The sequence below is a fragment of the Pristis pectinata genome, chromosome 4 (genome assembly GCF_009764475.1).
Source record: "Pristis pectinata isolate sPriPec2 chromosome 4, sPriPec2.1.pri, whole genome shotgun sequence".
Lineage (NCBI taxonomy): Eukaryota > Metazoa > Chordata > Chondrichthyes > Rhinopristiformes > Pristidae > Pristis > Pristis pectinata.
Genome location: NC_067408.1, coordinates 9,725,087 through 9,740,578, shown reverse-complemented (window position 1 = coordinate 9,740,578; position 15,492 = coordinate 9,725,087). Strand labels below are relative to the sequence as shown.

The 15,492-nt window shown below is 42.9% G+C and overlaps 1 protein-coding gene across 6 annotated transcripts in view; it reads left to right on the top strand.

The window, feature by feature from the left end:
- Window positions 1–15,492, top strand: part of LOC127569073 (protocadherin-1-like) — a 443,419-nt gene that overhangs the window by 36,381 nt on the left and 391,546 nt on the right. Inside the window, exon 4 of one of the 6 annotated variants that reach the window (XM_052013385.1) lies at window positions 7,000–13,883. The exons of the other annotated variants lie outside the window; for them this stretch is intronic. Within the exon in view, the coding sequence (XP_051869345.1) occupies window positions 7,000–7,035 (36 nt within the window). The 3' untranslated portion in view covers window positions 7,036–13,883. Of the gene's footprint in view, window positions 1–6,999; window positions 13,884–15,492 lie in introns of those variants that run through there. 6 annotated transcript variants of the gene reach the window in all.

Below are 15,492 nucleotides of genomic sequence, written 5' to 3'. Positions count from 1 at the left end.
TAGTTAGGTTGCAGAGAGATTTACTGTAATGGTTGGAATGATGTGTGACGTGAGTTTCATGAAGGAACTGGAGAAATTGTCGTTCTCCTTAAGGATACAGGAAGATTTGATTTGCGATGTTCAAAATTGTGTAGCATTTTTGCACAGAAAATAAATGGATATTGTTCCAGTGGCAAAAGGATAAGTAAACAGAGGACACAGATTATTGACAAAAGATGCAAGGGCAGATAAGGAAAGATACTGTACAGTGAGCTATTCTGACCTGTAATTCATCATATTAGGTGTAGGAGGACATTACAATATCTTAACCAAACAGATTTGGTTGAATTTGCAAGAAAAAAAATCGAAAGAGGTGAGAAGAGGGATAAATTAGATAGTTCTTTCAAAGGCACAGTAAACTCAGTAGCCTCCAGGTCATAAGCTATCCTGACTTGGAAATATTTCTGTGGTCCTTAATCATTGCTGGGTCTAAATCCCCTGGAACTATCTTCCCATCAACACTGTGGGTATGCCTTTAACAAACAATCTGCTAGAGGAACTCAGCGAGTTGAGCAATATTTGTGTCCCAATGCAGGGTTTTGACCCAAAATGTTGACAGTTCCTTCCCCCCTCCACAGATGCTGCTCAACCGTTGAGTTCCTCTGGCAGATTGCTTGCTGCTCCAGATTCCAGCATCTGTAGTCTCTGGTGTCTTCCATGGGGATACCTTCACCAGAAGGACTTCGATGTTCAAGAAGGTGGCTCCTCACTGCCTTCTCAAAGTCATTTAAGGATGGGCAATAAATGTTGGGCTTGTTAATGACGCCAAATCCCCCAAAACGTTGAACAAATAAAATTCAATATTTATTCAATAAATTCAATATTTGTGACTGATTCTATCATTATTAATAACTAACATTCAATATAACATTGAACTGAACAGGTTGCTGCTCTCAATGAGGTCTGATATGGAAGGAACATGTAATGCAGTTACATGCATTATTCTGCTCAGGGCAGTCCTCAGGGAATGCACCGCTAATGCTTTGAGACCCCTGAAATCAGTTTTTTTTGCCAGTCTGTTCTTGCATTTCCCCTAGATTGCATGTCACTATCACCCCTCAACAAGATAAGTGATTGCGACAGGTATTTCATCCTGTGAAATGCTGCATGTGGATTTAGTTGGATTTGCACTACAACTTTATCGCTGGTGTGAAGCAATCTGGATCCGATTCTGGGTGAAGGTAATATAAGGAGTACTTGGAGAGCCTGCACATGAACTTATAGCTGAAGGGGAGAGTGTAACTCGGTGTAATGTCAAAGTGGGGTTAAGTTTTACTGGCAACGAGATTGTCAACCCTGACTGGAATTGTTCTTAGAAATTTCATCACGTGACTTTACATCGCCAATTGTTATTTTCTTCTTCTCTCTAGCTGTGGAATTGTTCCAAATATAATGTGTTTGAAAATTAAAGGAAGAAGACCACAATTTCCCACCAGCTTGCGTCAGTGTTCAATTCCCAGAGACTTCATGCACCTCAGTTTTTAAAATTCACAATGCCAAATTCCACCTCCATTACCTCATCCAGTTTGACAGCCCTCCGATGTCTTTGCGCTGCTCCAGTTCTGGTCCTGTGCACTTTTGATTTAATTCTTCCCACTGCTAGCCCCATGCTTTCAGATGCCAGGGCTCTAAGCTCTGGAATTCCCTCAAGCCTCTCCATCTCCCTTTTCCCCCTTCAAAATGCTCCTTCCGACTCTTAGACCCAGCTTTAATGACATGACCTTCTGTGTCAAATTCTATTGTGGAAAGCACACTAATTATTTTACCACGTTGAAGGCAAGTTGTTGTTTATAAGGGCCCCTGAGATATTTTTATCTGTTGAGACCACTCTTTCAAATCTTCTGCGCATAATTTGAAATGTTTAGTGCAGTATGAGTAAGGTTTCATTTAAGTACATAGTTTTTAAATTCAGTTTTGGAATGTGACTTGGCTGTCTCTGGCAAGAGCAGAATTTATTGCTCATCCATAACTGCCTCTGTTAAGGTAGTGGTGTGCCACCTTCAACCACTGCAGGTGAAGGTTCTGCCACAGTGCTGTGGGGGAGAGGAATTGTCAATGTTTCAGGTTGAGATCCTACATCAGGACCTGCATAGGGAGAAAAAGTGGGATTACTTCAGGATTAGTGTGCGAGGATGCTGTGATAGTCGGCACAGGTTCGATGGGCCAAAGGGCTAGTTTCTGAGCTGTATGAACTCTACAGTCCCTCTTGTATGTCTCTATGCGCAATGCACAGCACAGTCTCTTGGGCTGAAGAAGTTAACTCTAGCCAGGCAGTTATCAACTCACCTGCAAGGTTGACTCTATGAGAGTCTCAAAGAACCTTCCTGTGTTCCACTCTGTTCAAAAATTAGTGTTGTAAATCCCCATCACTTCACCCAGATAACTCAGCAGGATTATCCATTGAGGAGTTGGGTCATAACAAGCAGCAAGATCCCAGATTTCCTCTCATCCTTTCCCAAATGAACTGACTCATGATGACAGTCATGTAGTATGTGGCTGGTAAAACTATTTTTGTGCAATGTTTGTTGACCCACCACAGAAACTTCTTTATCCAAGGAAAAGAAAAAGCCTTAATTTATGATTATGTACTGGAATGGATGTGGGACTGTTCACACTATTTTACTTTGATATAATGACCAACCCAGTCCAATAGGTATTCAAATGAAGAGTGCATCCACTGACATTACTGAAGATAGTTACATTGGGGGACGGAGTATATAAACAGTAGTTAAGATTGGATTGGCTTGGGCAATGGCTGGATTGAAAAACCGTTTTGCACTAACTATCCCTTCTTAATCATAATTGGTTTGTTATTGTCGCATATACCAAGATACAGCGGAAAAACTTGGTTATGCATTCCATCCACACAAATCATTTCAAACCATAAGTATTTTGAGGTAGATACAAGGAAAAAGCAATTAGAGAATGCAGAATATAGTGTTACAGTTACAGAGAAAGTGTAGTGCAGGTAGACAATAAGGTGCAAGGGCCATGACGAGGTAGATTGTCTTGGCCCTTGCACCTTATTGTCTACCTTTATCGTACAAGAGGTCCGTTCAAGTCTTATAACAGCAGGATAGAAGCTGTGCTGGAGCCTGGTGATATGTGTTTTCAAGCTTTTGTATCTTCTGCCTGATGGAAGGGAGGGAGACAAGAGAATGTCCAGGGTGGGAGGGATGATGTTAGCTGCTTTCTGAAGCAGCGGGAATTGCAGACAGAGTCCATGGAGGGGAGGCTGGTTTTCGTGATTGAGGGCATTGAGGATTCTGTCTTGAATACAAAGTTACTCTCTGGCGGTCTTGGTTTTGGTATATATACTCTACTATTCTACAGAATAAGAATCAAAAGCACCAGAGTCCAATTGCACTTTCTTCTGTGACGGCTCCCTCTTTCTGATTGTCTGTAGGGATTGTGTGAAGAAGTGCCTTACACTGTGGATTCGAGTGCTGACTTGTTTAATCCCTGTGTATGTGGGATTACTGTAGGGCCATTCAAATGCAGTGAGATACATGGATAACCAGCTTCTACGGTGGGCTTTAAAGGATTTTATTAACTATTGTAGAGAAAATGAGAATGGAAATAACAGTGTTGAAACTCCCATTCAGCTGTAAAATTTAATTCAGCTACCGATGTAGAAAATAAGAGTTTGGACCGGGAGAATTATTAAAATCCGTGAACTGTTCTCTTCCAGACATGTTATCGCTACTTGCCACAGTGCGGATGCTGGAAGCAGGATTTGCATATCTGTCACAGACTTTGCATCCCGACAGCAATTGTCACAGTTGCATATGATTTCGTAGGCTGGAGGATTTCCTATGGTGTTACGGGTAGTCCGAAGCTGTAATGTTAAGCGGCTAACCTGCTCTGTCCTTTCAATAAAAACTTCTGCACTTAAGGGGGCAGGTACCCTTGGTGGTGGGTGATTGAAAGTTGCTGTGGCAACGGGGCAGCTTCTCAATTTCAGTCTATGGATCAACATTTTGTAATTGATTTCTGACTGTGTAAGCATCACATCACAGAGCATTTTTCACTGTATCTCGACAACAATTCTCAAAGCTTGCTACTGGTTACAGTATAAAGAACTTCCAACTTTGATTTACACAGTGGCCTTAAATTATCCAAAAATGATATCATTTAAGTGAGAGCACAATCAAATCAGAGTTGACACCAGCTGTATATGATATGACAAAATGTATAGTCAAAGAGATGAAGAGCCAATATTCAATAGGTCAGGCAGCATCTCTGGGAGAGAAGCAGTTAACATTCCAGGTTTATGATCCTCTGTTAGCCAAAGAGATAAGCTTCAAAGAACATTGGAGGCAGATGTTTGGGGCTAGGGCAGCTGATGGTATAACTCTGAGGCACAGAATGTGGGGCTGTTAGCAGTGGCTGCAACAGGAGGAGGTGGTGGTGTTGGAGGAGGCCACAACAGAGAGATGTGGCAGGAGAATGGAGTTATTTTAGTCTGTGGATATGGAAGGCATTGTCGGATTATTGGTTAGCAAGCCTCGGAGATGGGCGAACGGGAATTGGGAGTATTGGAACATGGTGAGGTGATGGAGGATGGAGGTTGGGAGACCACTGAGGTAACAAAGCCACAAACGTCACAGTCTACAAATTCTGTAGCCATGTCTCTGCAAACTGACTCCTTTAATCTGACAAGTGGACTTGGCATTACCATGGGTCTATGCTATTAGTCCCCTGAGTAGAACCAGAGCATGCAGATGATCTGGCAAGTCTCCAGATACCTAAACATAAATACACTTTAGAATCCAGACTTGATCTGCAGCCTTTCATAGACCAGGGGCAATGCCAGTGCTCCAGTGACATCATGAGGGCAGTAGAAAAACAAAGCTGGGCATACAGCGTTTAAAAAAATAGCACCAGCAGCACAGATAATCATTTCAATACTGTCCGGAAGCACATTCGCAGTGTCTTGGTTCATCAAAGAAATGGTTCAGTATTAAAGGTACCAAGCATTAAAAGCAAAACAACTTTCAATAGTTACAGAGTCGTAGAGCACGGAAACAGGCCCTTCAACCCGACTGGTCCATGCCAGCCAAGATTCCCATCTAAGTTAGCCCCAACTGGCCCATAGTCCTCTAAACCTTTCCTCTCCATGTTCCTGCCCAAGTTCCTTTTAAATGTTGTCAGTGTACCTGCATGTAGCTGACATCAGAATCAGATTTGTTATCACTGATGTATGACGTGAAATTTGTTGTTTTGTGGCAGCAGTGCAGTGCAAGACATCTATAAATTACAAAAAAAAGTGCAAAAAAAAGGAATAATGAGGTACTTTCATGAACTGTTCAGAAATCTGATGGCAGAGGGGAAGAAGCTGTTCCTGAATCATTGTGTTTGGGTCTTCAGGCTCCTGTACCTCCTCCCTGATGGTAGTAATGAGAAGAGGGCATATCTCGTATGTTAGAGCATGTTAGCTCTAACACTTAATCTTCAATACTTCCTATATTCTGTCATATTGGCCTATATTCTCTCAATTCTAAAGGCGTATGGGGTGGGGTAGAAAGATGTATAATGTCAGAAACACAACAATAGATTTGTGCACAACAATATCTCCCAAGCGGCAAAGTGAAAGTGACCAGATAAAACCAGTTAGTGACATTGGTTGAGCCATTACTTGTCCAACTCCCTTTGTCTTTTCGAAAGAGCGATGCAGGATCCTTGACCTCCAAGTGTGATGTTTAATGTCACATCTGAAAGATGGTATCTATCGCTGATCATGCAGCACTCCCTCAGTATTGCCCTGGGAGTATCAGCCTAATTTTTGCTTCAAGCTTCTGAGGCAGGAAAAGCGATTGCAGCCTTTTTTTAATCTCCCAGTGCTTTAGCCAGCAAGATCCGGAACGGTAGTCGTCAATTCCCGGGGTAATCCTGGAAGGTTGAAAATCCGAGTGGTGTGTGATGTCATAGGGTACAGGGAGCAATTTAATATTATCTGACTTTCCCCACAGGTGTGTAACTTCTGAATTGGGAATAGTGACTGGATAGTGATCAGATTTGTGAAACCAGGGTACCTTCATCTCTGGGAGTGGAGATTTAAAATTAAATCATGTCTCGTCCTGACCTTGGTCAATCCAGACCTGAGCCAGGGGTAATCATTTTTCTGGAAGCCAATCTACCCTGAGCCAGATAAATGTTGCATGTCATCATGCTTGAGTGGTACATTCAGGCTCTTCCAGTGGGCCTGAACCTAACAATAACTTCCCTGCTCAAGTCCCAGATCCTCTGCATTGTCACCAACACACAATCTCTCTGAACTACTGTCATTTCTCCAGTGAATTTGCTTTACAAGGAGCATCTTCACAACATGGTATTGGATCACGCCAGCAGTATTTGCCAAATATCCCAAAATACACTATTTCCTTTCGAGCAAAGTGCTGTTGTACCTAACTCCTTGGGAGCTGGTGGGAATCGTACATTTACACGGCGATTTGGTGAGATGCAAAACTGCATTTTTGTGAGAGAGTACTTTGTCACATCAGACCAGTTCATTGAGAAAATTCTTTGAGCTGACTTGTTGATAAAGGAAGAGATTTGTATTTAAAAAGCTCACTTCACAGATTTTAAGAGGTTCCACACTACTTTACACCAATTAAGAATTAGAATGTCGGGATATATGGCAGCTATTTTGCACATAGCAAGCTCCCACAAACAGCACGTGGTAATAACTAGTAGAACTGTTTCAGTTATGTTGATTTGAGGGATAACTATAATCCATGATATTGGGCGATACTCACCCGCTACGGCTTCTCTATGGAATTATACTGTGGGATCTTTTATATTCACCTAAGAGGGAAGACAGGGCCCCAGTTTAGGGTCTTATCCGAAAGATCGAGGGCGATTTTTAAGGTAGGGACTTGGGTGTGAGGCGCAGTGGCCGCCAGTACTGGTGATAAGTTTATTCCCTTCCGTATCAAAACCCGTCGTTTTGCCCCACAGGAGGTAAGGAGATTCCTGACTACCAGCGAAGTCTGAGTGAAGGAAACGGAAACTAACTAAAGCAGCAGGAACGGCACAGGGGGCCATCGAGTGAGTGACGGGAGCAAAAGGAACGCTGAGAGTGAGAGAAGTCGCTGACGGAAAGATCCGAGGGACCCCCACCCTCCTCCACTGTGTGGGAACCTTATAGAGACTTGACGAATCTGCTGGAGGATCAGGATTGACTGCTGCTGTGTAATAATGACTGATATTCACAGAACTGCACTGAACGGACGGTACAGAATGGGCCATCAGTCGTGGCTTATCTATGCCGGTCTTTATGCTTCACATGAGCTGCCTTCTTCCTCCACTCTCTCGTCCCTCACCACCACCACCCCATCTACTCCTGGCTCCAATATCCAGCTTCACCTTGACTGCGCTCTGCTATTTACCTGTGGCTGCAGATTTCACCTTCTCTCAATTCTCTGGGGAATGGATTTCCTGCTGGATGTATGGGTGACTCTTGTATTTATGGACTCACTTTTTGTCTTCACAAGTCAAAGGAGCATCTCCACGTCATTTTTTAAAGACCTCGCTCAGTTCATCCCTCGTCAAATACTTTTGTTTGAACTTGATTTGTCTGTGTCCTGTCCCCTTCAGGTGCACCTGCGCAATCAACGTGATGTCTGTGATTTTTACAAGAACTGATTTACTTTGTTACCACAAATCATTTGCTGTTCTATCCTTGTATGGATTTTTATTTTATTCAGAAACCTTAACTACCCTGACTTAGTGTGCAGTTCCTTGAATTCATCACCAGTCAATGAGGAATTCACATGAATCCAGGGCATTGAAATTTGCTGGGATAGTCCTTGCTGTTGTTCTTCCCCATTATTAACTCTCTGAAAAAGTTGGCTTTTGAGAACAACAATTTTTTCTTCTTTACTTTCCCCTCCCTAATCCCAGTTCAATAAAATTTACTTCCATTTTACGTAGAACCCTTAATAATTCAAGTCGAATTTTTTTGTCCGATGCACAAGTACAGTGAGGTGCAGGTACAATGAAAAACTTACTTGTAGCAGCATCACAGGCACGTAGATTCAGACAACAGCATACGGCACGTAGATTCAGACAACAGCATACGGAACATAAGTTGTACATAAATTATACAGGACGGTGAAGAGAATAAAGACTGCAAAACAAGACATTACTGCAAAACATAAACACAATCGGAGACAAGTCCAAGGTAGTGCAAGAGGTGGTCTGTAGTGTTCCATTGCTGAGGTAGGATGAGGGTTGTGCATGTCAGTTCAAGAACCTGATGAGTGTAGACACAACAAAGTACCTTGAAGCTTCAGAAAGGTGCTCTTGACTTCACACAACTTGAGATATTTGGGCAGATGACAGATGTTTGGTTGTTGAGGTAGGTTTCAAGGAGCCTTGAAGGAAGAAAGGGAGGTGAAGAGGTTTAGGGAGGGAAATCCAGAACCTTGGGCTTGGGCAGTTACAGGCTTGGCCGCCAGTAGTGGACAATTTTATTTGGATAATTGGAGGAACCCAGATAATTCAGCACTCTGGGACTGGCGAGGTCAAGGAGGAATTGGAGGAAAGAGAAAGAAAATAACTTTAAAAAAAAATCAAGGCATTGCTTAACACAAACCCAAAACAGGTTGGCAAAGAATGGGCTTTGAAGTGAGTTCTGGCTGACTTCCAGTTTGCAGAGATTTGCCAGAACTACATTGGAATAGTCAAATCTAGAGGAATAAAAGGCATGACTGAGGGTTTCAGCAGCAGATGGTGAGGATACGTAGTTGGAAGTTTACTTGGGGGGGAAGGGGTCAAAGGATATATGAACGTCTGGTTCAGTTTTCAGGGAGAAGTCAAGTGATATCAACCTTAGACCTAACTCAGATTATGTTGTGCGGGAATTCAAATGCAGATGCTGGAAATCTGAAACAAAAACAGAAGGTTCTGGAAGCACTCAACAGGTCAGGCAGCATCTGTGAAGAGAGAAACAGAGGTAATATCTCAGGTCAATGACCCTTCATCAGAACTTACTGTGCAGAAAGTTCAGTAATTTGCATCGTTGAGTGTCCCAGCAACTGGAGTTGTGGATGTTTGGGTTCAATTCCCACCATGAAAGCTGGAGAATTTAAATTCAAATAGTAAAACAAATTTGGAATTTAAAATATAGGCAAGAAAGCTTGACTCAGTAATAATGATTGTGTAATTTCTGGATTCTTGTATCAGTGAAGAAAGTCCACCACACATGCCTGGTCTGGCCTTGTATGTGACTCCAGGACTAGAAACGTGGTTGATTCTTAACTGCCTCCTCAGCTGGGGAGAATTAGTGATGGACTGTATTTGCCAATGATGTCCACATCCTAAATAAAAACAAAACCACTAGGAACCATGTGTTGTGATTTCAGTTCAATTAGGTTCTTTCATTCATGCCTTCATTGGCATAGGGGACTGGTCTGTGCGTGGCACTGGAAATAAAGTGCAGCAAGAGTAGAGAAGTTGGGGTGTCATGTTTTACAAACTGTTTGTTGGACCGCACTTGGACTGCTGTGTGCAGTTCTGTTCACCATGCTATGATTAAGCTAGAGAGAGTGTAGAAAGATTCACATGTATGTTGTCTGGACTGGAAGGCTTGAGTTATCAGGTAAGACTGAAAGGCTGGGACTGTTTTCCCTGGAGTGAAGGAGGCTGAGGGGTGACCTTATAGAATCATGAGGGGCATTGATAGAGCAGGTAGTCACAATCCTTTTCTCAAGGTAGGGGAGTCTAAAACTAGAGGGCAGAGGTTAAAGTGAGAGGAGAAAGATTTAAAGGGGATCTTAGGGGCAAGTTTTTCAAACAGACGGTGGTGGGTATATGGAACGAGCTGCCAGAGGAGGTGGTGGAGGCAGGTGCAGTTACAACGTTTAAACGATATTTGGACAGGTACATGGGTGGGAAAGGCTTAGAGGGATATGGGCCAAATGCAAGCAAATGGGATTAGCAGAGATAGGCATCTTGGTTGGCATGGACAAGTTGGGTGGAAGGGCCTTTTTCCGTGCTGTATAACTCCATGAATCTATGACTCTATGATAAACATATTGCCACACCAGATACCAACACAGTAAGTCTGGCGGTGAGGGATGCTGCTGGACATTGGTATTCCTTACATCAGCTATGGATTGTGGCTCATCTCCACTGGCCTATCCCTCCTGTATATGTGCTCTCCAAGCCGACCTATGCTGCCCCATCTGCTGAAACGCCTGGCAGAGAAAGGGAGTGGGATCGGGCCCTGACTCCTCCACAACTGTTGATTCGCCAAGCAGTGCAAAACAACTGCAGCAGCTAAATTTCCCTGCCTTCATCGACAGGGTGCCACCAATGGAGTATCAACCAAATTGAAGCCATTCCTCTGTGTTCCAGTGTTCTGGAACGTGACCAGTTCCCTAATTCCAGCAAGTTAATCTCTCGATATTTAACCAGTTACTGGGTGTTAAAGTTGGACACATCACTGCATCTTTTTCTACTCCTTTTTAAAATGTTCCTTAAAAATCCTGTCGTTTTCTTAATAATGCCTTATGTGACTTGGTGTCAGATTTCATCTGATAATGATCCTATGAAACGCTTGGTGTGTTTTCTACCTTTAGAAGCACTATACAAATACAAGTTGTTATTAATTGTGACAGTTCTTGGATTGGAGGCGTTTACTTCTGGCGGGGAGTGTGGGGGAAGACGAGGAAGGAATAAAGTGCCGTGAGATGTTAGATTTAGAATCCTAAATCAAATAAAAAGCGACAGATGAAGTTATGTAATTTGCTTTGGGTTAGTTTATTCTAAAATGCAATTTAAGATTTAATAATACTTCAATCAATTACAGCTGGGCTGGCTGACGATGCTAGTTTAACCTTGCATGAGGAATATAGATAAAGGAGGTGATGGAAGAGACCAATAATGCCAGATGACTCAATAGGAAAGAGAACGCCAATATGTCATACTCGATAGATATCCTGCTAATAACGCAATTAATATCTCAAATAGTATCTAGAATGAAGGCGGCAAAGAAGGTGTTGTTATTCCACATGTCCTGGACAATATATTTACTAAAACAGACTATCTATTCATTAGTACATTGGTGTTTGGGAGAGCTTGCTGTTTGGAGTTGGCTGCCACATTTCCTACATTACAATGGCTCTTCTTCAAAAGTACTTCATTGACTGTAATGTGCATTGGGATTCCTGAAAGGGATGTGAAAGGCGCTTTGTAAGTGCAAATCCATCTGTTCTTTTCAGGCTCACGTTTATCTCAACTTCAAAATTATTTCCATAGCATCTGGCTCCCTGCAACCTTTTTGACTTTCAAATATGCTTATCTCTCTCGTGGCCTGATTCCTGTTCCCCAGGCTTTTTGCCGGTTCACTGCTTGTTATCTAAGTCAAATGAATCTCAGCCCTTGCATAGCAAATTTTTTTGCTCACTTCATTAATCCATCCGGTGGAATATTTCAAAAATGTTAAGATAATACGAATAATTTTCTTTATATCAGCCATAATCTTGTTGAAAAGTGAAGCAGACTTGAGGGGCTGGAGGACCTACTCTTTCTCCTATTTCTTATGGTATTGTTTTCTGATAACACATGCAGAGCAGTTGATCCAGTAATAACATCTTTACATCTTTTGATATTTCCCCAGAAGAGGCATTGATATTTGTATCAACAGTATGAAACATAAAGAAACCTAACTGTGAAGTTTGCCAACACTGGATGATGTTCCTGAACAGGAGTAGCCATATCCATAATGCGGCTGCAAGAGCAGGTCAGAGACTGGGAATCCTGCAGCATGTAACCTACCTCCTAACTCCCCAAAGCCTGTCCACTATCAACAAGGCTCAAGTCAGGAGTGTGAGGGAACACTCTCCACTTGCCTGGATGAGTGCAGCTCAACAACACTCAAGAAATATGTTGGCGGAATATAGTATTAATGGGAGGACTCTCGGCAGTGTGGAGGATCAGAGGGATCTTGGGGTCTGAGTCCATAGGACGCTCAAAGCGGCTGCGCAGGTTGACTCTGTGGTTAAGAAGGCATATGGTGTATTGTCCTTCATCAATCGGGGAATTGAATTTAGGAGCCGAGAGGTATTGTTGCAGCTATATAGGTCCCTGGTCAGACCCCACTTGGAGTATTGTGCTCAGTTCTGGTCGCCTCACTACAGGAAAGATGTGGAAGCGATAGAGAGGGTGCAGAGGAGATTTGCAAGGATGCTGCCTGGAATGCGGAGTATGCCTTATGAAAGCAGGCTGAGGGAACTCGGCCTTTTCTCCTTGGAGAGACAGAGGATGAGGGGGGACCTGATAGAGGTGTATAAGATGATGAGAGGTATTGATCAGGTGGGTAGTCAGAGGCTTTTTCCCAGGGCTGAATTAGTGGCCACAGGAGGACATAGGTTTAAGGTGCTGAGAAATAGGTATAGAGGAGATGTTAGGGGTAAGTTTTTTACTCAGAGAGTGGTGAGTGCATGGAATGGGCTGCCGGAAACGGTGGTGGAGGTGGATATGATAGGGTCTTTTAAGAGACTGTTAGATAGGTACATGGAGCTGAGTAAAATAGAGGGCTATGGGTAAGCCTAGTAATTTCAAGGGTAGGGACATGTTCGGCACAGCTTTGTGGGCCGAAGGGCCTGAACTGTGCTGTAGTTTTTCTATGTTTCTGTTTCTAAACTTGACACCATACAAGACATAGCAGCCTGCTTGACTGGCACCCCATCCACAACCGTTCACTCACTCCGCCACTGACGCACAGTGTATAACCGTCTGCAGGATGCACTGCAGCAACTCACCGAGACTCCTTAGACAGCACCTTCCAAATGCACATTGTCTACCAGCTAGAAGGACAAGGGCAGCGGAAGCAAGGGGAACACCACGCCCTGGAAGTTGCCCTCCAAGCCACACACCATCCTGATTTGGAAATATATTGCCTTCCCGTCACTGTTGATAGGTCAGAATCCTGGAACCCTCTCCCTAATGTCATTGTGGGGATTCTCACGTGTTAAGGACTGCAGTGGTTCAAGAAGGCAGCTCCCCAGCACCTTCTCAAGGGCAACTATGCAATTAAAATGCTGGCTCAGCCCGCGAAGCCACATCCCTTGAATTGAATTTAAAAAAAGTGCCATCACATGACTAAGATCTAGTCTCGTCTGGCACAGCTATCATCACAGTGCACCAATTACAAAGCTACTTTATGATCTAATTAGATCTTTCTGGACTGACAACAGCCTTAAACACTTTCGCTTTGCCATATGCAATACATTTATAAGGGAGTGGTGATGGAGGTGCATTTGCAAAGGGGAGTGCTGGAATTATTTGAGGAGTTGCACAATTTTAAGAGCACTTAAGTGATTTATTTTCTCTCTTCAGAATTGCTGTAAACAGGAACAAGGAGTCAATCTTTTAATTCCTGAAGTCTTCAGGATACTCCTGACATGCTGACATTCCGTAAATTGTTTAATGAGTTAGCATCGGTCTAAGAGTTTGCAAATGAAAGCAGTCATAGAACAGCACAGTGCAGGCCCTTTGGCCCACAGTGTTGTGCCAACATTTTGTCCTGCTCTAAGATCTATCTAACCCTTCCCTCCCCCATAGCCCTCCATTTTTCTATCATTCATGTGGCTATCTAAGAGTCTCTTAAATGTCCCTAATGTATCTGCCCCCACAACCTCTGCCGACAGTGCATTCCACGCACCCACCAATCTCTGTAAAAAAACTTACCTCTAACATCCCCCCCATATCTTCCTCCAATCACCTTAAAATTATGCCCCCTCGTGTTAGCCATTTTTGCTCTGGCAAAAAGTCTCTGACTGTCCACTTGATCTATGCCTCTTATCATCTTGTACACCTCTATCAAGTCACCTCTCATCCTCCTTCTCTCCAAAGAGAAAAGCCCTAGCTCGCTCAACCTATCCTCATAAGACATGCTCTCCAATCCAGGCAGCATCCTGGTAAATCTCCTCTGCACCCTCTCTAAAGCTTCCACATCCTTCCTGTAATTGAGAAAACCAGAACTGAACATTATTCTCAAGTGTTGTCTAACCATAGTTTTATAGAGCTGCAATGTTACCTCGCGGCTCTTGAACTCAATACCCCAACTAATGAATGCCAACACACCATACGCCTTCTTAACAACCCTATCAACCTGCGTGGCAGTCAAATGGCAGGGCACACATTACCCTTGAGCATCAGACTGGTGGAGATGATTGAAGTTCAGTCCCACTAAAACCACCTGCTTCTTCATTGTTTTGGGTCATTTTTTTTTCCATTTTGCAATCAACACTGATTGGAAATCAACAGAGAAACATTGGTGTTGTTACTCCATCTGCCCAGTTCATTTTTCAATATCTGTGACAATGGCGGCATCCATCACTAAAGACACTCACCATTCGGGACATGCCCTCTTCTCATTACTACGTCAGGGAGGAGGTACAGGAGCCTGAAGACCCACACTCAATGTTTCAGGAACAGCTTTTCTGAAACATTGAGTGTGATCAGATGTCTGAACGGTCCATAAACCCATGAACACTACCCCATTATTCCTCTTTTGCACTATTTATTTATTTTTGTAACTTATCGTAATTTCTATGTCTTTGCACTGTACTGCTGCTGCATAAAAACAAATTTCATGACATCTGTGAGTGATAATAAACTTGATTCTGATTCTGGATTGGAGGGGCCAAATCATTAGTCCCTGATTGTTGTCTGAACTACAGTGGGCTTGAATGTATGAAAATGTATTTGATGGTTCAACTTCCAGCAGAGGTGTCTATAACCAGAGGACATAGGTTAAAGTTAAGTGTAGGAGATTTAGAGGGGATTTGAGGGGAAAAAATCACCCTGAGGGTAGTTGAAATCTGGTACACACTACCTTATTGGATTGAGATACGAGTACTCACCACATTTAAGAAGGTTTTTAGATGAACACCTTGAAGGCGGTAGACCAAGTGCTGAAAAATGAGATGAATATAGATGGGTACTTCATGACTAACATGGACACAGTGAGCCAAAGCACCTGTTTCCTTGCTATATGATTCTGTGCTTTTATAACTATGACTCACTGCTCTGTGCCTTAGGACCTGCTTGGCGGATGTTTGCCTGGTGAGAAATTAAGCAACCTTATTCTGGAATCAATAATATGCAGCCATATCTTGATTCACGGAAGAGATAAGTTCCTGGAAAAGATTTTGTAAATTTTGTAAATTGGGAAGGTGATTGAAATGTATTATGGGTGCTTTGGTACAGTACACTGCATTGGGTCGAGAGTGAGATACTGTTTGTTATAGCGATGAATCATTTTGTAACTTCAAGGTTATACCACAAAGACTAAATGGCATCAGAGTGAAAATGCATAAATGGAAACTGGTAAACTGGAATTGGTTTATTACTGTCACATGTACCGAGATGCAGTGAAAAGCTTTTGTTTGCATGCCAACCAAACAGATCATGCCATACATAAGTAGACTGAGGTAGTAA